Here is a 24,001-nt window from a genome sequence, read left to right on the forward strand (position 1 = left end):
CCCCCAGCTTCAAAACTATCCCGGAAATAATGTTTAAAATTCCTAAGAATACATTTTGGAAAATATATATATATAAAATAACATAACTTATAGTCACAGACTCTTTAACCTGCACGCTACTTTTAATGAAGTTCGGGATGACGTATTCAGGGTTTACACTTCATATTTAATTTTCCGTGCAGTTCCAAATAAGTATACATACTTATGACATATTCACTTCCTTCATCAGAAATTTTACTCTTATTACCTTAGAAAGTGTTTGTTAGGGAGGTTGCATTATTGGGTACAGACTCATTTCAGAAGGGCTTGCCCGTTATGGATATAAATACAAGGTGGGACTTTTAGAAACCAGTGCACAAAACACTAACCAACAGTACTAAATGTCCACCAGAAAAGCGAGAATTCCTCCCAACCAAGTCAGGGCAGGAATTCAGAGGGGCACTGCACGGGTGTGTCCGTAGGGGGCAGGCACGTCAATGATGGTGAGTACACAAACACGAGGATAGTGAAAAAAACACTTCATACAGCATAAAGCACACCTTAGCAGTACTTCTACGATTACTCTCTCTATCTTGATTAGTTACTAACATAGTGGGTTTCGAACACCGCCACATAATGCTCTATCGTCAGTTTATCTAATATAGCCTTAACTTATATACAAAATGAATTTTAAATATTGGAAGTAATTTTCATTGAAATGTTCATTGAAATGTTCTTTCTAAGTCCAAAAAGACAGACTAAAAGGAGAAACTCTAACTCGTTTCATTTTAAATTTCAGGAACAGAGAGCATGCATTATTGTGGAAGTTCTAAACTTCGAATATAAAATACATTCATTTTGATTTCGTCACAAATAAATACCTTTGACAATATCCCGAAAATTATTACAAAATATGGCGAAAAGAAATCTCATATGCAAAACTACACCAATGTGTTTACATTTTCTGCTCCGTACTTCTTTATAATTCTCTGAATATTTTACGAAAACTGAAAATTACGTACATTATCTATAACAACTGGTTGGTTTACTATCACATCGTAGGGCTCCATAATTCACACTCCAAAAAAATAACGCAAAACACCGCACATTCACCTCCTCACAATAAATTTCTCACTCGCTTCGCCTCCGCTCCGCTGGGAAGACTCCCTCGCCCCCTTCGCTGAGTATGACTACACTTCCTGTGTCTGAAAACGTCATATCCGCCGTTCAACAGTTATAACATCACATCCATTCCCTGTGACAACGCAACGCAAAATTTGCGTTTTAATTTCCGATATAATACTTTTAATACTTTTATATATAATACCAGGGATGTAATGGGGCGTATACGGCGTATACCCACCTAAAACTTTTATAGCCCAGCGTATACTCACCTTAAATTTACGAAAGAATGAGCGTATATTGGGATGCGTATATGCCAACTAGTCTTGCGTATGCGCTGTACTTTTGAAAACGATCGAGCGTATACTTACCAAAAATTGTAGCATTACATCACTGTATAATACTACAACTACACTACTCAGATTTTTTTTTTTTTTTTTTTACACTAAGATTTTGCGAGGGCAAATATGGAGTGTCCATAATTGACGTTCAATTTGGCAATAAGAAATTTGAAGTTTTATTGTATAGGACGAACATTAAAAATATATACATTGTCGAAAATTCAAACAACTGTGGGGGTCAGCGAATCACCGACGAAGGAGGGATGTCCACGGGTCCGGGCCACCTATAACTTCCAAATTTAACACACATTTTGAACACTTTTTCAACAGGAAAATGATTGATGTAGCATAAAAATTTGATCTTACACTTCATCTGTACTTTCTCTTACAAAAGCAATCTAGCTCTATCATTTTATAAATGAAAATATAGGTGCAAGCGTTTTACATTTAGTTACATGTTTTCGGGAGCAGAATAACATAATTCAATACATAGACGTAGTGGTTTGTAACATTGAACTCCCCGTCCAAAACTTGGACCTAACCGAACAAAAATTTCAGAATGCAAAGCTTGATGTGTGTTAAATATACATTTTACTTTTATCCCCTACACTATATGAAAAGCTGACAAACACGGTCTCCTAATGATTAGGTATACTATTTTTAAAATACCATGCATATATATATATATATATATATTTACGTTGAAATAAGTGTAATTGATTGATTGGTTAATTGGGGTCTTCCTGTAGCACTTCTTGTAGACGGCCTCTTAAGTTCAAAGTGACGAAGTCCGAAACACTATTAGGGCATTTTATCAAAGGCAAGGAACTTCATCGGAAAACGAGGTAGAAACACTGGGTTTTGAATATCAGTGGGTGTTCTAATTCATACCTCACAACCAAGGGATCTGGGGTATCAATACCAACCAGATTTAGCAGCGGTCCACCTGAAAATGTTGAAGTTTGATCCTCCTGAAAATGGAATGTCAGGTAGTTTTGAACGATAAGGAAACTTCTTTTTGTGTAGGGTTCTCATTTTCTTGTTTTTTCATAGTGGAAAATATGTATTTTTAAATGAGATTATGTTAGGCAAAGGTGCTCGAACTTATGAGATTGGAATTCGCAACCACTCGACCTCACCCTTACTAAGTGATCGTGAGGTTGAGTGAGTGCGAGTTCCAGATCATGATGTAAGCGTGATGTAGAAATGTTGTTGTGAGCATGAGGTAGAGTGAGCGTGATGTCGAAATTATGTTATGAGCGTGAGTTTGAGAGAGCGTGATGTAGAAAGAATGTCGTCAATATGAGGTGGAGTGAGCTTGATATTGGAAAGATGTTGTGAGCAGGGGCGGCGATAGGGGGTGCAAGAGGGGACAATTGCCCCCACTTTTTTACAGTGACTCCTTAATATAAATAATTTCATTTAGGAATGTAAAGTTTTTGTATATATTACTGGTTTATAGAAAAAGTGGTGCTATATAATATTTGCCGTTCCATGAGTACGTATTGGTTATTTCTCTTCCCGTGAAGTCAAGAAATCTACAGAAATTGTGTTTTAATTGCAATTCAAAACAATTAATATTGCAATTCCGTGTTTCTTTAAATAGGGTCTATCGTAGCATATGCTTGTAGTATTTGCTGTCTTTCATTTTCTAAGAGTAATAACATATACTGTATTTAATGTCATATGTTTAATTAAAAATATAATAGTTCATTAATTCCAATTTCAATATATCTTCTACAAAATAAGCCGCATTATTCATTACTATGATTAAAATTATTCTTTCTATTTATTTGTTTTGCAAATTTGTTATTAAATAATCTGATGAGAATATTCCAGACAGAATTCATAAACAAGAAATCAAATCTTTTTTTCACTTTCGTACTTTAAGAGTACAAAGGGCTTTTACCTACTTGCGTTGTTCTTGTCAATTCACTTATTAAAATATGATATATATAAATACTTAACTCAAAAATACAGTATTCTATTAGTTATACAACCCTTTGTCAAACAAAGTGTTAGAAACAACCAGGATAGCTAACATTGATATACAAATTATAAGATCATGTTTTGCCCCCATTTTTAATGTCCAACGTCGCCACTGGTTGTGAGCGTGAAGTCAAAATGATGTTTTGAGCGTGAGTTTGAATGAAGGTAGTCCAAAGTGGGCACCTTTGTGGCTGCCTACAGGAGATTCTAGGGTTGTAACTCTAGATATTAGTTATTGTCACACCGTTCTGCTTCTGAATGTTGTCCGTTTATAATACAAGAAGGTGAAACATTTAAGCTGAGAATAGCATGAAGAACCTTGCGTTCAATTTGTCATTTAAAGAGGAATATTCACCTCATCAAACGAACAAAAGCGCTGAAAAGAATTTTGACATTTTAATCCCCAGTGCCACAATAGCGGAATTTTGCGTTTTAATTTTTTTTAACTGAAAATGTCTCTGCCCAACTATGTCTTCTGTCAACGTTATATGAAAAAATTGTGCACTATTGTAATGCATTTCATTCAATATTGCTTCTGTGACATTACTGTGACGTATAGGCCTATATGTAAATAACATGCAGCTCTAAGCAGTGAAAGACCCAACTGCTGATCATATTTCAAATTACAACGATTCCTTTGCAAAGTTAATTATAATTATGATTTGAATACAGGACTTTCTTTCTTAATAATAATTTTAGTATTAGAATTAAATAAGAACATCGTAGTTTTCTTCGATAAATATTTCCTTTTCATATTATATATTAGAGCCAAACTAACGAGTTCGACGAACATATGTTTCCTGCAGTAGTCAGACCTTTAGTATGACACTAATCATACATCAAAACGACTCTGCATAAGGCCCAGGGTCTCTGACGATAATACAAAGAAATCGTTGTTTCTGAACCGAACTCGTATCTCATTAGCAGAGTGCTTTGAAACAGCAAACTTTTTTTCTTTCCCCGAGTGAAGTTTCGCTCAGGTTTCGCTACTGAAACTGTTTTGTATATAGGGTAAAGTAAGGTATATTCGTGGTATAAGTAATTTCGTGATAGTTTTTTAAACAACTGTAGCAAAGAAACTTATCCCAGTAAGATTTCTATTTCTTGCCACAAGATCGAGCATGGATCCAGTTTCATGTGTAGGCCGGCGCCGCTGGGCCATGTGCACAAATAGATTTGAAGTGAAAGAAACAAAACAGAGGAAGGGGTATTGTTTACATTGTGTGGAAGATTGTGTCACGTCTGTTATTTTCATGAGATAACGACGAAAGCAAAACGAGACACGTAAATATTGGTGTTTGGTTTCATAACTGATATATTAATTTAATTTTCTGTGGTAGAAGTGTGTCTGTGTGTCGCTTTTTAAACATTTTAGACTCTTAAGAACACATGTAAAATTCTTAATGAATATTTGCATTTATGGAAAAGTTGCCAAGTAGCTTGAAATCAGGGCCTCATTTCTGCTAAGAAGGTAAAATTTTCATAGTTATCGTGTTACAGTATAGCAGTTTAATAAATATCACGTGTAATTATCAGTTTGATTCTTGTGTAGAGGCTATCATGAAATTACCTTACTGTAACGAAATTACCTGTCCTTCATGACAATAAAAATACCTCGTTCACAGTATTCACATATTAAATTAACTGCGCAAGCAATTGAAAACTCCATCAACGATAAATAATTGCCTAAAGCTTGGATACGGCTATAGTAAAGTAAATCAGGAATCTCGCATACAAGATTGCTAAATCAGCAAAAAGAAAAAAAAAATCCCTAACACTGAAAGTGAATGTGCAAATAAATGGTGGTGGGGCGAGTTCAAGAAAAGATACGGACTAGATCCCAGAGTTCCGTTCAAAAGACGAAAGCAGAGAGATTCATAGGCAAAATCTCTGAACGAACTTAGTCCTACTACTACTGACAGAAAGCAAGTTGGTCGACTGAGAAAGCTCTCGGTCTCTTACCCTACTAACGTGCAAAATAGTAACTCTGCTGATCAACCTTAGAGTTCACGATCTTCCTATAACAATAAAGCTAGGCCTATCCGTTAGAAACAGGCAATTCGTGATGATGATTGGGAATGTGATGTGTATGGTGAAAGCTATGAAGACAATGCGCATGATAAGACAGGGGATAAATGGATCCAATGTTCTTTCTGTTTAGTGCTATATCATGTGCATTGTCAAAAGCAGGACGACAGGTCGGGTGTGTTAATGTGTTCATGTGTGATTCTTGCGCCACAACTCCTTCAAGTTCTGATGAGGACTGACTGTTCCACGAACTTCGTTTTTTGTTTGTGATTGACCTAATCTGTGTGCTTGTTTCTATGTGTGATTTTGCTATTAAGAATTGATGAGGCATATTTACATACCCACATCATAGTAGATAGACCTTAGGTAGTCCTGTCAATTAGAGTTAGCGTATTTTGTGTATAAAACGCTTTTTAACTGGAAGGCGCTTCTTTCTTGCTGATATTTCATTCCTATGTTCAATCAGCATTATTATATTGTACTAATTACAGTGTTATCACGAATATACCTACTCACTATCACGAACTTTCCTTAGCTCTCACGAAATTACCTATGCATGTATTCATTTTATAAACTAACTTGATACACACTACAGATTGTATGCAGAATAAACAATACAGCGGAACAGTATAAAGCAATGTACGCACTATCTATATGCAGCCTTACTTTTTGCTTAGATTTTAACTTTTAGTAGAAATGACTTTATAGTGATTTATCACGAATATACCTTACTTTACCCTACTCTTCATAACAATAATTATTACAGTTTGGAAATCTTTTTAGACACGAAGTTGTTACAGTGTACACAAGTGCGCGTTGAACGTTGCATTCCCATGCATTAACGTTTCGTTATCTCACCTATCGTGAGAACAGTGCTCGCAGCCTACATGAGTCGCAGACAGAATGGTTAAGCCACACAATTGCCAGTGTGCATTCTTTTTTAGTAAACTGCTTTGTATCGAACAATGAGGTGGAAAATCCATCAGCCATGGACTGAATATTCAAAGTTGTTCTGTTGAATCTGCAACACTTGTTTAATTGCAAAGTTTTCGCTCCCACGAAACTAAAACACGTGTTGCCAGAGCTATTGGGCCGTATGCAGTCATTTTGACGCGTGATTAGAGCCATACTAAAGAGTTGGATTAACGTAAGGTTCCTGTAGTAGTCAGGCCTTTAGTTTGACGTTAATCATACTTCAAAACGACTCGGTTTGAATCTACCACCACAAGGCGGTTTAAATCTACCACCACTATATTTGTGCTATGTAGGGATATACAAACATTTGTGTTTCTCTTATTAAATTTTAAAGTACACTGCCAACCAGATACACGATAACCGGGATTTTCCCAAATGTTGGCAGAAGCGAGGAGTTGGCGTCTAGTATTGAGGAAAGGAGGAACGTAAATCTCCTGCAGACAAACTTACTTATGTGTTAACATGGAACGGCTACGAAAAAGTATTAAGTATTTGATTTATTTATAGTTTCAGCATCAATTGAAGATTAGACGAAGTGTTGCTTGCATAAATACTTTATAAATGCATTATCTTTGAAGTTGCGGAGTCTGGTCGGAAGTCAGTGTTCCCTCGAATCCCCACACTCATTGTCCCTATTTCGCAGTGAAAGCACAACTTCAGTGTGAATAGTGATTTAGTGAAAGTGATTACATATATAACGAAAGGGCTATATTTTCAGTGTCTTCATTTACCATATATATATTCGTGATCTTAAGTGTCTTATATTTCTCAAGTGTGTGCACAATTTCATTCGCTCGAGCATTCATGCTATATTAAGTGAAAATTTTGTGTTGTTAATATCTTTTCGTTTACTTCGTACATATACATATCTATTCAATAAATAGGAATTCACCCAAGGCAATATTCTCTTTTTTATTTGTATGTGTACGAATACTTATGGATCGTCAGCTTGCCAGTCGTATATATGCAAGTATGTGCACAAAGGTAAGTATAATTAAACCTAAGTCCCCGAACCACTGAGGCTACTCATGTTAAATCGCTTGTTTTATGTTACTACTGTCAATTTGCGCTTGGACAGGACACGAGCACTGACCTGAATTGTTATCAACTGTTTCTTTAGGGAATACTCTGGAAGCCAGTACCCAAGGGATACGGTAGGTAGCACAGCACTAACAACAAACTTGGTGTCGCTTATAAACAAGTAGCACTTTAATTGTCAAAAACTAGCCATTTAATTCAACCTATTCTAAACTCTGTCTTTTACACTCACCTGTTTCCTTGTGAGCTGGAACCATCATGGATATCTATGACGAGACAACTGCAATTAAACAAAAAACAATAAATTATATTACTTGTATTTTTAATTATTTATGCATTTATATGTTAATGTGCCTATTTCTGCGTTTGTTAATAACAAATATTAACCTTCTATTTCCGCTAATCTTTTACTACGATATTATACTAAATTTTCATTCTGAAGTGTACTTCCAATACCTATACTCACCTAGTTCCAAGGAAAATATTAATTTTGTTTACTGGTATCATGTTACAATCGCTTTGCTGAGAGTTTCTCCTTGCTAATTTGGAAGCGTTAGCCCGTGAATTTACTTGTGTACAGTGTGAAAGTTCTTTATGGCAACCATAGGCTTGTCACCTTGCTTGCAATACACATACCTCCCATCCACCGCAACACCGAGACGAATCGCCGCGACGGACTGCAGACATTGGTGGAGATCATGTTGTCATATGGTGAGAATTTGATTTTTGTTTAGTAATTCATTCAGCAGCGAGGTTATATGAAACGTGGACCTAAAGCTTAGCGTGGGATCCGAACCACATGAGCATCCGCTTCCGAAACTCAGGTTTCCCTCCCCAAAGCCATGCCATATGGTTAGGGAATAGAAGTTTAGTGCACTATTATCGTTCAATAAGTACGGTACTACTAATGATTAGAATTTCCTTTCTTTTATTTTCCTTTCATCCTTTTTTCTTTGAGTGTTCAGTGCCTCCACACAAATTCTGGGGATGTCCCAGCACCGGTGTCCAAATTCTGTAACTATTTGCATTAACCCAACTCAAAAGTTGCAAACGCGTTCTCGGTATAGATTGGATTCTGGATAGGAACACCTGTGATTTAAAGTATATGGTAAAAACTAGGTCTACGTCTTCGTGCTGAAAATGGATGGTCGAATGAATTACTCATTTGCTTTAGAAACAATCGAAATTGAATGCATAGCTACTTGTTTCAATGCATCATGAAAATATTATCGTACTTACATTTTAGAATAAATAAATAAATATACGATGAAGGAAGTTAGTTACCCTTTCACCATTACTTAGTTTTCGTATCCTTTCAAATTACAGTCTTAAACACGTATGTTAATGGATATGTAACCAAATGATAGCTACAGACTCGATTGAGAGGGAACATAGTGGCTTAGTGGTATAGCACTCATCACTGGTGCAAGAGTCTCTGGTCTTATCTTCGCCCATGAGTTTCTGAGAACAATATCGTGTCAATGGGTTTTCTCTGTGTTTACTCATTTCCTCCTACAGTCTCATTCCAATAATTATTTCATAGTTCACTTTCATTACGTCATCGTCTCTTTAATCTAAAGGACAGTGACATGGGGCGTACAACTAGAAATTTCATTTTATTCATAGAATCGGTTGGGAAAATTCAAGTGAAGAAATAGGTTCAGTAATGTTGGCAACATATTTTTTTTCACTTCTTGGTTAACTTGAATTCTTTGTGCTAAACAAAGTATGTAACGTTAAGTTACTTAATTCATAAGTAAGACATGCATATATTGAATATATGATTATACAATATGGAATGTGAGCGGAAAACGCAGAGGGTGTTAGAAATGATAGGGGAGTATAGAACAATTTTAGATGTTATTAAGAAGAGTTAGAGAAATTGATTGGGACATTACAAAGGCGCCCATCTGTGGGGGACAAGGTGGGGCGCTCGTCCCCCGTAAGAGGAAATTGTTTGGGAATATCGAAAACCTAATAGAATTTTTACATTAGTTATAGCAAAATTTGAAAACTATATTTGAAACGTTGCTTATACTTCCCCCCCTTGGAAACCACAACATGGGCGCCCTAGGCTAAGAGGGAACTGTATCATGAGGGACTTGCTACAGGGTATGGTGGCAGGAAAGAGAGGGCGAAGGAGGCTTATTAATGGATGATATCAAAACAGAAACATCATACGTGAAGACCAGGAGTTAAACGGAACTTTGGCAAGTGACTTGCCAATGGTGGCAGAATACCTATGATGATGATTATATTTGCACGAGTTTCACGTAAACCTGTATGGCTAATTACAGAAATGAGTCTGAGACAATAGAAAGCGCATTTAAATGTGCAGCGCACAATTGAAAAAATGAATACAATTAATAGAGTGGTAAAAGAGTTACGATATGGCACCACTGCTTGTCACCAGAAATGTAACAGCAGTGCCATCTGCTGGTGAAGAAAGGAATATAAGAGATTAATTTTGTACTCATACTCAGTGGAAATGGGATATAAATACTGAAGTGCAACGAGAGCAATATAATTAGTAGAGATTAAAGCAGTCCAAAAGGATTCGCAATGGAAGAGAAGATCATCGAACAAGGAAGGAATATTACTCTTCCTAATATTCCACCACCACCACCAGGGCTAGAAGCCTTATACTCTGCGTGCAGAAGGATATATCCCGACCAACCCAATCCATTGCAAGTTACAGCAGTTGTGAAATATTGGTAAGTACACAGCAGAAAGTCTATTTATTTATTTTTTATTGAAAAAACTACATTACTTCTAGGACTTAGTGAAGTTTCATGTAATTTAATTGATATCGTGTGAAATTCTTACTAGTCTTACTAATTTTTTCCGTACTTTTTTTTTTTTTTTGTTTGTTTGTTTACATCAGGGATTATCATGGGAGTATGTTTAGTACAAGGGGTCCAGAAGCACGTAAAAAACACAAAATTTACAGGAGAAATGAGTGATGCAAGTACTTAGACGTAACATAACGTAACCAAATCTAACCTAACCTAATATAAATTAACGTAAGCTAACCTGAACTAACCTAAACTAACCTAATATTAGTAGAAATAAGCGAAATTCTATCATTTTTTGGAAAATTATGTGGGACTCCTACACTAATATAACATAAACTAAACTAACCTAACGTAACCTAAACTAGCCTAACCTAACTTAAACTAACCAACCCTACCCTAAACTAACCGAATGTGAACAGAAATTACCAAAATAGTAACATTTATTTAGAGAAAAGATCTGGACCCCTTCTGCTAAACATAGGCCTTATCATGATTCGTGAATAAGGATTACTTTGCGAATAACGATGTAAGTGGAGTTTATTTTCATTCATATTTCAGTATTAATTGTTCAGCTAGTCGAATATCGCGTTCAGGCCAAGCTTTGGCATACCACTTGAAATAGTTGTTGAAAAAAATATAATTCTTTCATTGGCTAATTTCTTTCGTATTGTTCTTCAAAAGATCTGCGCTGGGTGACATGGCATTACCCCATTTAGCATATGTAAAATTCGAGGGGGCCGGCACGAGAAATTGTTGAGAAATCACAATTCTTTTACGATTTACATATAAATACGGCGTCCGGATGTATCGTATGGTAAAAACTTCAGTGCGAAAAACAAACAAACCTGTGCTATGTGGCCACTAAAAAAGCACGAATTCTACGTAGCAGAGCGAAAGGGGCGACCTGCGCAGGTGCGTACGAAGCGAGCAGGCGAGACAGCGATGGTGGGTATACGTGTAAGTGAGGGTAGTGAAAACATGTGGGTTTTGGCAGTGATACGTGTTTCAATAGCACCTGGTGGCCCCGCGGAGCGTAGTCACTAACGCTTTCGCCTTTGATGCAAACGGTCCCGGGTTTGATTCCCAGTGGGGGCACTCGGTCGAAAAGGTGTAAAACGCTTTTTCAGGCCAACCATCCTGAATGAGGTTTTCCTCATTCACACCATGCAAATTATGGGGTGATACCTAACTTATAGGTCCCAGGCCGCTTCCTTCCTTCTCTTTCTCCGGATAGTGTGCTCGCTGAGGGATGTCATTCCTCAAAACGTGACAGGCTAAATGGCTATTGATGCCGAAAGCCCAGAAAACTAAATCCTAAATCAAAAGCACTTGTCATGATTTCACACTAGTAACGCTCCACGGGGAAACAAATTACAGCTTCTGTACAATGTGCAGACATCCATCGCTGGAAAAATGCTATCTAATACAGTCATCTCTCATATGCAGTCATATGTTTATCCGTCTTACAGCACTTGCAATGGTTTTACACGAATAATCGTACAATTGTAAACCTAAATTACATCAGTATTATTTTTTATTTTAATTCTGTCGCCAATAGAAATGCGCTCCTTTTGAATATGTCTTCTCGTGCAGAGTATTGGATTTTACCTGTAAATGTTCCAAAATTTGGTGTGTCAAAACTTGACCAGCACCAAATCTAGAGGATGCAACAGTAATGGAACTACCTATAACATTATGAATTTTCTTCCCGTAGCTGGAGTTCCCAATATTGGAACAAAATAAGATTAGAATTCAACATTCGGAGGAAGTCAGGGTACTCCCGCATTCCCATCCCACTAATTATTTTCTAATCTTTCATTTTCATATTTCGTTTCTTTTGGCCTAAAGGCTAAAATTTGAGACGTAAAACTAGAGATTTTCATTCAAACCACTGCTACCATAGTATCTTGAAAAATTGCATTATGTTTCATACGTGTGTGTTATGGAGAGGCACCACTTTCGTAGACAGATTATGGCTCAAATTTTCTAACTTTTTCCATATGGTTATCGTACAGTCAGTAAGTTTAGGTTACGGTACGTTAGATATAATTTCGGTAATGATGAAGAATAGTTCGTCATAAAAATGGTGATTTTTTTAATGAGTGAGTACATATGAAAAAGAGGATTATGTAGCCCTGGGATGTTTAATTTCGCTGTCGGAGGATTTTTTCACAATGTACTAAATTAGTATTTCATGTTTACAGGTGTAATGTTACAAGTGTGAAACCATTACAATGGATGATTGCATACTAGGGTTAAAACAAATTAGTGCATATCAAAGATGATTGTGCAATACACTAATTTGCACCAGGGAGAATTAGAAAATCATATAAAGTAAGGAAATTGCTTTTTTAATTTGACGGATATTAATTTGCACAATCATTTGCAGATTTTTATCTTAATTGCCTACTACAATATAACAGGTCCCTAGGTTTGGTTAGGTATCACTTCAAAATTTTTATCTTCGTTGGCTACCACAGTATGACTGGTTGCTAAACAAAACACCTTACTTTCATGTTCCTGCTACTCAGAGAATATATTTGTGATGGAGCAAACAGAAGTTCATTGATAGCCGTTGACTTCCTTGTAGATTGAAATTTTCTTTTTCGTAAAACTGTCTGCAGAAGTAAAACCCAGAGAAGTCATGGACAGATTCAAACCATGCTACAAGAAACTACTCTATTGTAGGATATGGGTAAACTTTACAACGCCCACTCCAATTGATATTCTTACGCGGACACTAGAAATTACACACAAATAATTTGAACCAAATCGGTCCAATCTTCCGTGATCCTAAATTAGCCCGACTCTAGATGTCCTTACCTTACTCCACTCTATTCTGCCCTGCCCCCACTGTTAACCCTTTTTAAAACGATCCTATTTACGGATACGTAGCTATAGTGATTATTGTAAAGTTACCCAAGAATATTTGCTTCCTTCTTCCAGTCTTCCAGGATGGATAATCTCATTCATCTACACTATCAGAGTTGGAAAAAAATGATTTTTTTAAAAGAAAAAAGTAATTTTCGTTTATTATTTTTATTTAAGTAGTTATTTATTTGAATCACTTGCTTTTAGTTTAAAAAAAGACGAAAATAAGTTTAAATATTTATTTTATAACTGTTAAACTATGGGATTTTAAGGTTTCTTTTACTGTTATTAGGTTAAAAACGAAATTGGTGATTTCCGGATATTTATGTTAACGTTTATATGAAAATAAAATCTTTCGGTTTAACGTCAATAAATATTTGATTTCAAATTATCTGCATTCAGTATGACAAAAATCATAGGCTACGATAAGGGTACGGGGAAAAAACAAGGAATGTTCATGTATGTGGTTTTTCGGGTGCTTTGTCCTATCTGTTGGTGATTGTTGGTACTATTTGACTGAATATGCCATGCATGTGTAGATGTTGAAATGTCCATGTAAAAAGTGGCAAAAGGTTTAACTAACCCTGTTCTTTTTACGCGGTTATCAATATTAAAACGCCGTTTTCTCGAAAATGCAATTTTGTGACATTCCTTGTTTTTCCCCCTTACCCTTGTAAGATCTTTTAGTAGTAAGATGCTTCTAATCAGTAATGTCTTTGTTTTCAAATATAATTTTCATTTTCTTCTTATTTACAATATTAGCAAATCGGTTAAATGCTCGCACTTAGGGCGGGAAAAGTAGGTTTAATAAATGAAAGATATATATTTCAGTTCTCTTTTCCGTCCCTTTTACGATGCGTATTTGAATCGAAATAAAAAGATGGAAACCCGACTCGACCCAAGTGCTAACTTCAAAAAAATCTTTTCAAACGGTACGGTTGTTATTTTTTTCCGAAAAAAAAATTACTCCCTAGAATACGCATTTTAAGCTAAGTGTAGAATTATGAACATACCCAAGTCTACTCAGGTTATGTTCAAAATCTATTTTAAACGGTTCAACTGTGTCCTCACTTTCGGCATGTTATCAATAGAAAATAGAGAATTAAAATGTTAAAAATGTTCCTCCTTTCGAGGTAGAATTTTCGAATACCCTGTGCACGTCTCAACTTATTTTCAATAAGAATTTTATATACCGACTTCCATCTGCTTAACTTGAAGGGCTTGTAAAATACATATATTTGTCATAAATTTTAAATCTCTCCTTCTTTAGGATGTGCATTTTGGTGAAAGTGACAAGATAATAGAACAGGTCGATTAGGATTAGGAATTAGATATCTGGGCATAGATGTTATCCCGTCAAGTCTGCGATCGATCAGATCAAAGGCGATTGGGGTTTGATTTTAGCGATGCTGTATGAGACATAGTTCAACAGCTTAACGTGGGATCCTAACCACATGAGCTCTCGATGGAAATTAAACTCGGGTCTCTCGCGGCAAAGGCACGTACGCTATTCACATAAGCACGAGATAGCTCGCGCACCAAAGGTGAAAGCTTTGGTAACGATTACCTTACGTGAGACCACAGAACCCAGCTCGAGTCAAATTGTTCAAAAATTATTCCAAACGGTTCACCCGTTTACCCTCTAAGGATGAAACGAAAAACATCAATGTTATTTTATATTTTGAGAATAATATAAAAATTGCGTTCCCCTTAGAAGCGGAATATTCTAAAACGCATTAGGGTATGGCCACTTATTTATAATAATTTATAGGGTCTCTTCTTCTGAACATGAGAGGTTCCCGAGATATGGTATTTGTGGAATTCATTTTAAACCTCTCTTCCATCCACTTTAGGACGCGCATTTTAATGAAAGTGATATCATAATAATTGACTCGCCCAAGTGCTAATAAATTCAGAAATTTACTTCAAACGGTTCAGCCGTTTTCCCATGATGATGAGACAGACAACGTCGATCTGAATATTTAGGAGTAAAAGTATACAAAGCGGGTGAGGAATTTATATTCAAAGTCAGGGTTGCCTGGTTTAAACCAAGGTGGTTTAAACTAGCTGTTAAAAAAAAAAAAAAAAAAAAAGAAAAAAGGAATGTTCGTAAAATCTTGAACACACATTTGTGGGTTATCGCATGTCACTTCCGCATATTATTCGTATTATATTCAGACCAAAATTCCCCATTCATTGCTCAAAGATATTATACTGCAAAAGCAACTGTTTCTTTATGAATGCTTCTTTTGTGATTTTTTTTATAGTTTATTATTGTTACGCAATTGCAATCAGAGGAAAATTCTAAATATTGTTTTAATAATGTCTACTATTGATAAAATTCATCTAAATACCGTACTTTTTTGGGGGGAGGGGGTCATACAAACCCCATTAGAGGCATTTACTGAAATCAGAAGTATCTTTGGTACCTATTTATGCATAAATGGGTCAGAGCCAAAGTGGACTCAAATAATACGTATCTTTATTCATTTTTCTTACTGATATGCAAATTAAGTCGCTGTATTTCTTTAACGTGGACTAACAAAGGTTGTAGTGAACTAACTTGAACTTAATTAGTTCTTCTGTACTCTGCAGTATTTTGAAATTGTCCATATGTAATTATGTATAATGGTTTCACTTGTGCAACTGTTTATCTTTCTGTACTTCTCAAATGACTCTTGACAATTAGACAATTATAAGTATGTAAAGATCAATACAACGTATCAGGAATCCTTTGAGAGTGAGTCGGCAGACGTATCGCATTTGTGGCCAATTAGTCCCGGTTTCGAGTGCACATGGAGGACAATTAGTTTCGGATGTAAGTCGAGAAACGGTTTGGACTCCGCTTTAAGCTTATGTGACTCCTTCCAGCATAACCCGGTTGTTACATAATAATACCAAGGTGAAACAAACTTATTTTTGTCCATATGTGATATAAATACGTAGCGCAAATTTTTAAACCAACCAACCAAACAAAAACGAAAAAAAAAAGTTTAAACCAAAAAAATTATTTTTTTAATAAAAGCTATGGTTTTGCCAACCCTGTTCAAAGTTTTAGATGCATTGTAATCAAAGTAATATTATTAAAACCCAGGTTTGAAGTAGGTACTATCTATCTTCAAAAGTTAATTTCAAATGGTTCAACCTGTTGTATATATATATATATATATATATATATATATATATATATATATACTGGTTGACATTTGCTAGGGATGAAGCATATTTTCAGCCATAATGTTTTGTAACATAGTCAGGGTACTATAAGTAACCAATATATGAGTAAAGATATGATGCAAGCTTTATTGTCAGAATAGGCAGGAATTTGTCATCATGGAGAGGAACAGGATGTGAAAAATCGAACAGTATGGAGTAATCTTTTCATACTCTGTTAGTAAACTTTTCTGTTGGCTACTTTTTTTTTCCTCTGGCAATTTTTCTACACAGGCGCGGCAAACTTTCTTCGATCACATCGCAGACCGCGGCATGTTCTGCTATGGGGAAGACGACTAACAGCTCTTCCACGATCATAATCATTGAAATGAACTCTTTGCGCCATTTTCCAACAGACGAATTAGCGCACTACAGTATTGTACTCAATAACAGCGGTTGTTGTTTCTTGGTCGTGTATTTTCAGTGCTATCTTTCGACCCAGTCTGGCGTTTGTTTGTGAACACTAACCTCTCATAGCCGGTTGCCTGTCATCTTGAATGCAATGGCTCACCAGTACCCTCTAATGAAATATTTGTTAACATTCTAGTTATGATGAGAAAGCTACAATATGGTTACCTAATACAATTCTTAACTAAAAATTGAGTGTTGAATGTTATGTGGCTCAATATTTCTCTTCAAGTCTCTTTGCAATATGTAATGATTAAATAAGTACTGAGTATTCTTATAAACTGTGTTGAAAATATATTCTTCTGTTGTTAGTCCAATGAAATTAGCGCTTGAGCCAAACATTAAAAAGAAAAGAAACTATTGGAATATGTTCTACTACGTATCGGTGTTATCCTATAAAATATCCAGTAGCGGGTTTTTGCCATTTGGAATAGTGCACCATCTTGGATTTGTCGTATGCACTTAGATTATGACCCATAACTTCTAAACTAATTAACATAGAACGCTCATTCTTTATATATATATATATATATATATACTTCTAATATTATAGGTATTGAAACGAGTTGTCACTTTTTCCGAATAACCATTTTTGTATAATTTTAGGATAAAGTCAAAAATTATGATCTGTATTCGGAGACATATTCTTTTTGTTACTTCGTAGTACTTAACAAAGGAGAAGTATGAAAAAAAAAAATCTCAAATAAAAGTTGTTGTAAATTTCATAAGCTCTGAAACGGTGTACATATATATCTTGTCACTGTATGTATAGTGTTAAGAGGTGCACATTGGAGCTTTAAACGTCATCATACTCCGCACAATTCCTGTAGAAACATATGAAGGAATCCTGTAACATGAAGAAAAGATATTTAGTTTAGTGATTTGAAATGGCTCTTCTTTGCAATTTTCAATAAGTAAGAACAGTTCTGGAAGTCCAGCTAGTTTAATCCGTAAATAATAGCGTCGCCACGGGGGTGCGCTAGCAACCGGAAAGTAGTTTTGCGCATTGTCCTTATATATGTATCGTGTATTAGCGCATTGAAATTAGTGTTTGAGGTAAACGTTTTAAAAAATGATGAAGCCTATTGAAATATGTTTTACGTACTGATCTTATTATCTTGCAAAAACAAAACAAACAAACAAACAAACAAAAAAAAAAAAAAACCTGTTGCTGGTTTTCCACCATTTTGAATAAATAGCCCTAGTCCAGTGCAATTACGACAAAAATGGACCAAACCTAGATGTTTTTTTAAAAAGATTAAATCTGTTAGAATATGTTCTACGTATTGGTGTTATTATCCTAATACAGTCCCTAAAATCTAGTTGCAGGTTTTCCGCCATTTTAAGTAAATAGTCCGCCATCTTGGGCTTTTCTCCTGCTCTTAGTTTGTGCCTCATAACTTCTAGACTACTTACGTAGAAGGCTCATTCTTTTGTATTGTCGTTATAATATTATGACCAATGTAAGAAGTTATATTTTTCCCAAGTGACCATTTTTGCATAACTTTAGGATAAAGTTAAAAATTGTCTTTTGAATTAGTGGACTTTTTTTTTTTTTCCTCGCAAAACTTAACAGAGCAGAACTGTGAAACAAGTTTTCGAATAGAAGTGGAACCGTTGAAAAGTCTGAAGTAAATCATACGCAATAATTCATGGAAATCAAGCCTATCGGTTATGAGTAACATACTTTCATAATTTTGGGTGAATCCCTCATGGCTATATGGGGCGCCTTTGGTGCACGAGACCCGTGTTCGATTTCCGGTGGGTGCTAATGATGTTCGGATTCCATGTTAAACTCTAGCTCCACGTCTCGTTTAGCCTCGGTGCTGACCGGGACGATAAAAGGCAGTTCAAGCAACCAAATAACATTTGATGAATACACCATCTTCCTTTTGACTGATTTCTATCCAATATTGGTTGACCCTAAAATGAGCAAACAAATAAATACATATAAAGAAATGTTTCCAGACTTAGTTATGTGGCAAGTATGGTTCAAATTGGTAATTTCTACATTATAGGCCACAATGTTCTCGATTTTTTTAAAATTTCCTTTTGCTTTACAGAATCTTTTTTTAAATCGTAAATGTAAAATTGGGCATGTTATTTCAAATATAAATATAACCCATACATTAATTTGTTCTTCAGTAATGTTAACTAAGATGAGATCTCTTCATTCATTCATTGAGAATCTTCAGGATTTCCCGCTAATCTTAGATTATTTTAGTATTATTAAATGTTGATATAGCATTTCTTAATACGAGAACATGTTGCCCTATACAAGTCAAAATTCTCTTTTGTAATATGGTACAGCTTGGTTGCATTGATAATATATGAGGGCCGTTCGGAAAGTAACCTCCGATTGGTTAAGAAAGAAACACCAAATATACAAGAAGTCTCCCGCCTGTACCTTGAGCCAGCCTGTGTCTCTACTTCATATAATACAGTCTTTATTATGGAAGTTTATCGAAATTTATGGAAATTTATCGGAAAGCTCCGAGATTTGGAACCTTGATTTTCAAGGTCTTTTCCATCAATTTACTGAACGAGTTCATCAGTGACCACTTATGGCCTATCGCTCCTCTGTCATGAATGTTCGTCCACTTTTAAATGAACGAACTCATTCACGAACAACTCCTTCATTTATCATACTTGGCCCATAGACGGCACAAAGTTCCCGATGAATAGCTGCTGCCGCCGAATATTTTATGCCGTAAGAAAACGTATAACAGCTTGCACCTTGCAGTTGCCGGGGTTTTCTATTATAGCACACATTTTGAGACCTTCAAAAGTGGAACTAGTGATCAGATAACCTTCACTACTAGGGCTGAATGCAGACCAGTGTGACCACCACTAAATATTTATCTGCTCCCGTTCCACCCTATTTATGACATTTTACGATATTAATATCTTATTAGAAGGTTTTCGGCAGCTCTCCTCCCCTGTGGGTAGGGGAGTGACACCTACATTCTTGAAAGAACTTCCAACCTAAAATTTTTCACAGTCGAAATTCGATACAAACCGTGCAGACCACTCGCAATCTCCCAATTTTGACTTTACATACTCAAACTAAAAATCCTGGCGGAATCCCTGCTTAATTGTCGTGTTAGAACTCATTGTGAAACCACTAAGGTAACATAAGTATGACAAATATAGAGGATGTCGGGAGAAAACAAGAAATATAAAAGGTCCTATTGGGAAAATCGAGTTTTAAATCCTTAATACAGCGTTTCCCAACCGGTGTGCCGCGAATGGGCCGCTGGTGTGCCGCGAGGAGATCGAAACAAAATTATTAATTCTATAGTAATCAAATTGCAAGACATTGGAGAAAATGTATATTTGTATTTCACATTACTATGAACCTCTCCTAAATCTAGAATTTTCAGTTTCATGCTGTGTTACTTTTCTGCACATTTTTAATGTTGAAAAAAGTATTTCTTATCATTGTTATGACCATTATCGCTTCTTTATTGTTGCAGCCTGTTTCGTAACTTGAAACTTTAACATATCATTCAATCCTTTTGCAAACCAAACATGCATACAAATTACCTATATTCGTATTTTGAAAGTAAAAGAGATTTGCTTGTTCGTTCCTTATTTACTGATCTTCGTTCTTAGTGAAAGGTTGGATATAGTTTTTGAAAAAGAAAATGTATTTTTAAAAATTGGGTCATTCTTATTTCATTGCAATTGTTTTATATTTTTAAATTTGAATGAACATTAAGCATAATGATTTACCACGGGGGAAAACCAGTGATCGAGCTTTCTTCTCTGTGAAAAGGATATCAGTAATCACAGAAAAAAATACCACTGTATTTTATATTTACTACTACTACTACTACTACTACTACTACTACTACTAGTATAATAATAATAATAATATTAATAATATCTATATGAGTGTGCCGCGAGAATTCAAGTTACACCTGTAGTGTGCCGCAAGTTGAGAAAGGTTGGGAAACGCTGCCTTAATAGATTACTGTGGTCATTTATTAGTTGGAGGAGGCAACCGGACAACACCTATGTCTCACTTCCGCTCTTGTAAATATCACTATTGAAAAAGAGAAAAACAGAAAAAACTCGATTAAATTTTCGTACATTGTCAAATTTTAATGAGATTTCTTTTTCTCTCCCAAATGTATTTATGAGAAAAGAAGAGAAGGAGAAAAGTATTAGATTTGTTAGTGAACGTACTAGAACACTAAAATATTATAAAAGGTGCTAGATCTAGTACGGAAGTACTAGCGGTTATCACATTGATGCAAATTGATTTACCGCGTACGTCTGTGCAAAGATGGTAGCGCTGCGCTACTGCTTCACGCACAGTGACTAATCGGAGGTTACTTTCCGAACGCGCCTCATACTAACAAAAAGCTTTAAAATCCCTAGTGGATTTTGAAAGTTTTTTTTTTCCAGGTTTGTCGAATCAAAATATTGTTTTTCCATTGGGCTGGGCTTACTTGGGCAAACCGTGATTCATAGTGTGCCCAAATAGTGGGGATTGGGACGATATCTGATTTTTCAGGCGCGTCTTACTTCTTGTTACTGCATTTCTCTTTGCAGGATTAATATCCGACAAAGTCTTCCTTGGGTACGTAATTTATGATCAAGTCTAAGTCTTGTTTTGGAGTGTCTATTCATGTATTCGATCCTGTAGTCATACGAGGTGGGCTTAGGCGAACACCGTGCTCGTAGGTTTTGTTGGTACACATCTACAATTATGTTATAGAGTTTCATATTTACCGCCTGTGTTAAAGATAGATTGCATTGTTTACTTAAGCGTTCTTAATGAATCCAAATTTGCTCGGCTGAAAGGTGTAAGGCATCAGATTGGCGATCGGTCTCACTGGTTCATATTCCGCTCGGGGCACGTGTGTTTTGTATTATTTCTTTATAACCATGAATGTTTGTCTGTCTCTTTTAGCCTGAAGAGCAGAATCGTGGGGCTTAAATGAAAACTGAATATAATGTCGAATTTTAAAGGTGTACTTTCTTAGTAAGTAATATTTTTCAAGTGAGCACTTTTCAGATAGGCTAAAACGAATGTGAAAGAACCCACAAGAGGCCAACTTGATGTGATTATTTAAAACTTCAGCTTTGACCTGGCAATGTAAATCCTCTTCCTCTCTCTTCTGTTGGAAGAAGCAAACCCATTCTTTCATTTTATGCTTTTGACCCCTCCCCCCCAAAAAAAAAGATTGGATTGCATCCAATTCGAGTTTTGATATTTGTAAGCAGGAGTAACTTTTGTCTTCAATGAATTTCTTTTCATTAACGAAAAAAATAACTTTTTAAGAAGCAGGTGTAACGCCATCATCCTCATTTATTGTCAATGTTGTCTTTATTTTATTTTTATTGTTGCTTTTATTATCTAATGTATATACATTTCACCCTATTCTTAGAACCTTTCAGATAGAAAAAATGTAAGCAGGAAGTATAAGGGGTTACAGAGCAGGAAATGAGTAATGCTTTGCACGAGACGCATGTTGTCATTTGTTAGTTTGGATTGAAAAAAGAACACGAAGAAGAAGTGTACAAAATAAGAAAAACAAATAAACATTCTGCTGTCTTATGTGTTTCTTTTCATATTTATGGGGGCATTGCTTCTTACCTATATATATTAACGTATTGTATTGCTCGCTTTATTATTACTTATCCATATGCGTGGTAAATAAACGGGAAGTTACTTAGTTCTGACAAGATATTTCCGATGCATGAAACTGATCACCAAGTTTAGGTGATCTAAATGACTAAAGCTTGTTGCGCGCGGTCAGTGGAAATTGACATTTCGGACTAACTATAATCAGTTGTCTTTTTATCATACTAAAGGTATTTTTTAACATTCTTTCCTCTTGCATCGCAGTACCTTTTTGACCGTTATTCAGTAATAACGTTTCATATACCGGTATAGTTAGTAACTTTAAGCGTATGCGCTTTCAGCGCGATAGACCTGGGCTCAATTCACATCTCATATGGCCTCAGTGCTGATCGAAACGATTAACATCGAATCAATCAATCAATCTCTACTTCAATCCATCTATCAATCTATTCGCTTTTAGTGTCATATTCTTTGTTGCACCGAACATCGTGTCATAACTGTAGAACATAAGTAATTTTGTAATTAATATTTTTTAATTAATAAAATAAAACTTTCTTTATTATTTTAACTTTATTATTATTAACTTTTTATTATCTATCTATTAAAATGGTACAACAGCAATGAAAACGCCTGAACTCCAATCTCTAACTTTGGATTTCAAACCTTTGATTTACTGTTATTTGTTATTTCACGTTTAACAAAGACAAATATTTTAAAGTATGTGTAGTTTAAATAAATTATTTACACACAAAGTTTATATTTTAAAATTATTGTTCAAAGCCTTTGTATTTTAATAAGCCTTCTCCAAAATCAATGCAAATGAATTGTGCTGCCATCTTTGGAGTTCTTTTAAACTATACTAGCTGAACCTGCGCTCTCTACACAGCACATCATTCACATATGAGCATGAATCTCCTTGTTATTCTTCACATCTCTACATGTCCCTTTACAGACACAAGTGAAAGATGTATTGATGAAAAATGACAAGAGATATAAAGGGGAGATTTTTTTCGATTAGTTTTTTAATATCTCGCACCGTTTGCGAGATTTGAGCCTACTTCTGGTTGGAGTTGGGTTGACTTGAGTTGATTTTGAGTTTAATATCCTTTTTCAGCAGCGAGGCTATATGAAACGGGATCTACTGATTAACGTGGAATCCGGACGACATGAGCTCCCGCCGGTCATTGGACCCGGGTCTCCCGTGCCAAAAGCGCGTACGCTCACCGTTTAGCCACGAAGGAGCTCGTACTTCCGATTGGAGTTTTTAATTCATGTATGATGAGTGTTTTCTTTCTTCTTGCATGCAGTATGTAATACGCAAATACATTACACATACAATTAATTATAATGTCAGTTATATATGTGGTGTTCCTTGGACAAAACACTCCACACAATAAGGATTAAACTTAGACTGGAGAAATGGTTATCCTTCGTTTTTCATTATCATTTGACCATGAAGCAAACGCCTGAGATGTATGCAACCCCTTATACAATTATGTGGTGTTGGAATGTATAATGCGTATATGATATGATGCTTTAGTTTCTTTTCTAATTTCAACACTTCCAGTGTACCCGTAAAAATGTAATAAAGAAATGATGGCCATTTTTTTTTAAATATTCAATTAGAACTGGACAATCTACATAAA

General features: G+C 35.6%; 2 protein-coding genes across 2 annotated transcripts in view; one reads left to right on the plus strand and one right to left on the minus strand.

Moving 5' to 3' along the window:
- The window catches only part of Arp1 (Actin-related protein 1), a 29,677-nt gene extending 28,517 nt beyond the window's left edge, over window positions 1-1,160 (minus strand). The window contains exon 1 of the mRNA XM_081762977.1: window positions 1,002-1,160. Within this exon, the coding sequence (XP_081619103.1) occupies window positions 1,002-1,049 (48 nt within the window). The 5' untranslated portion in view covers window positions 1,050-1,160. The remainder of the gene's footprint in view (window positions 1-1,001) is intronic.
- Window positions 1,161-9,894: 8,734 nt separating this feature from the next.
- Su(fu) (suppressor of fused domain protein) overlaps window positions 9,895-24,001 on the plus strand; it is a 63,220-nt gene continuing 49,113 nt past the window's right edge. The window contains exon 1 of the mRNA XM_081762984.1: window positions 9,895-10,186. Within this exon, the coding sequence (XP_081619110.1) occupies window positions 10,035-10,186 (152 nt within the window). The 5' untranslated portion in view covers window positions 9,895-10,034. The remainder of the gene's footprint in view (window positions 10,187-24,001) is intronic.

This window comes from Thermobia domestica, chromosome 1, assembly GCF_964235325.1.
Source record: "Thermobia domestica chromosome 1, izTheDome1.hap1.1, whole genome shotgun sequence".
Taxonomy (NCBI): domain Eukaryota; kingdom Metazoa; phylum Arthropoda; class Insecta; order Zygentoma; family Lepismatidae; genus Thermobia; species Thermobia domestica.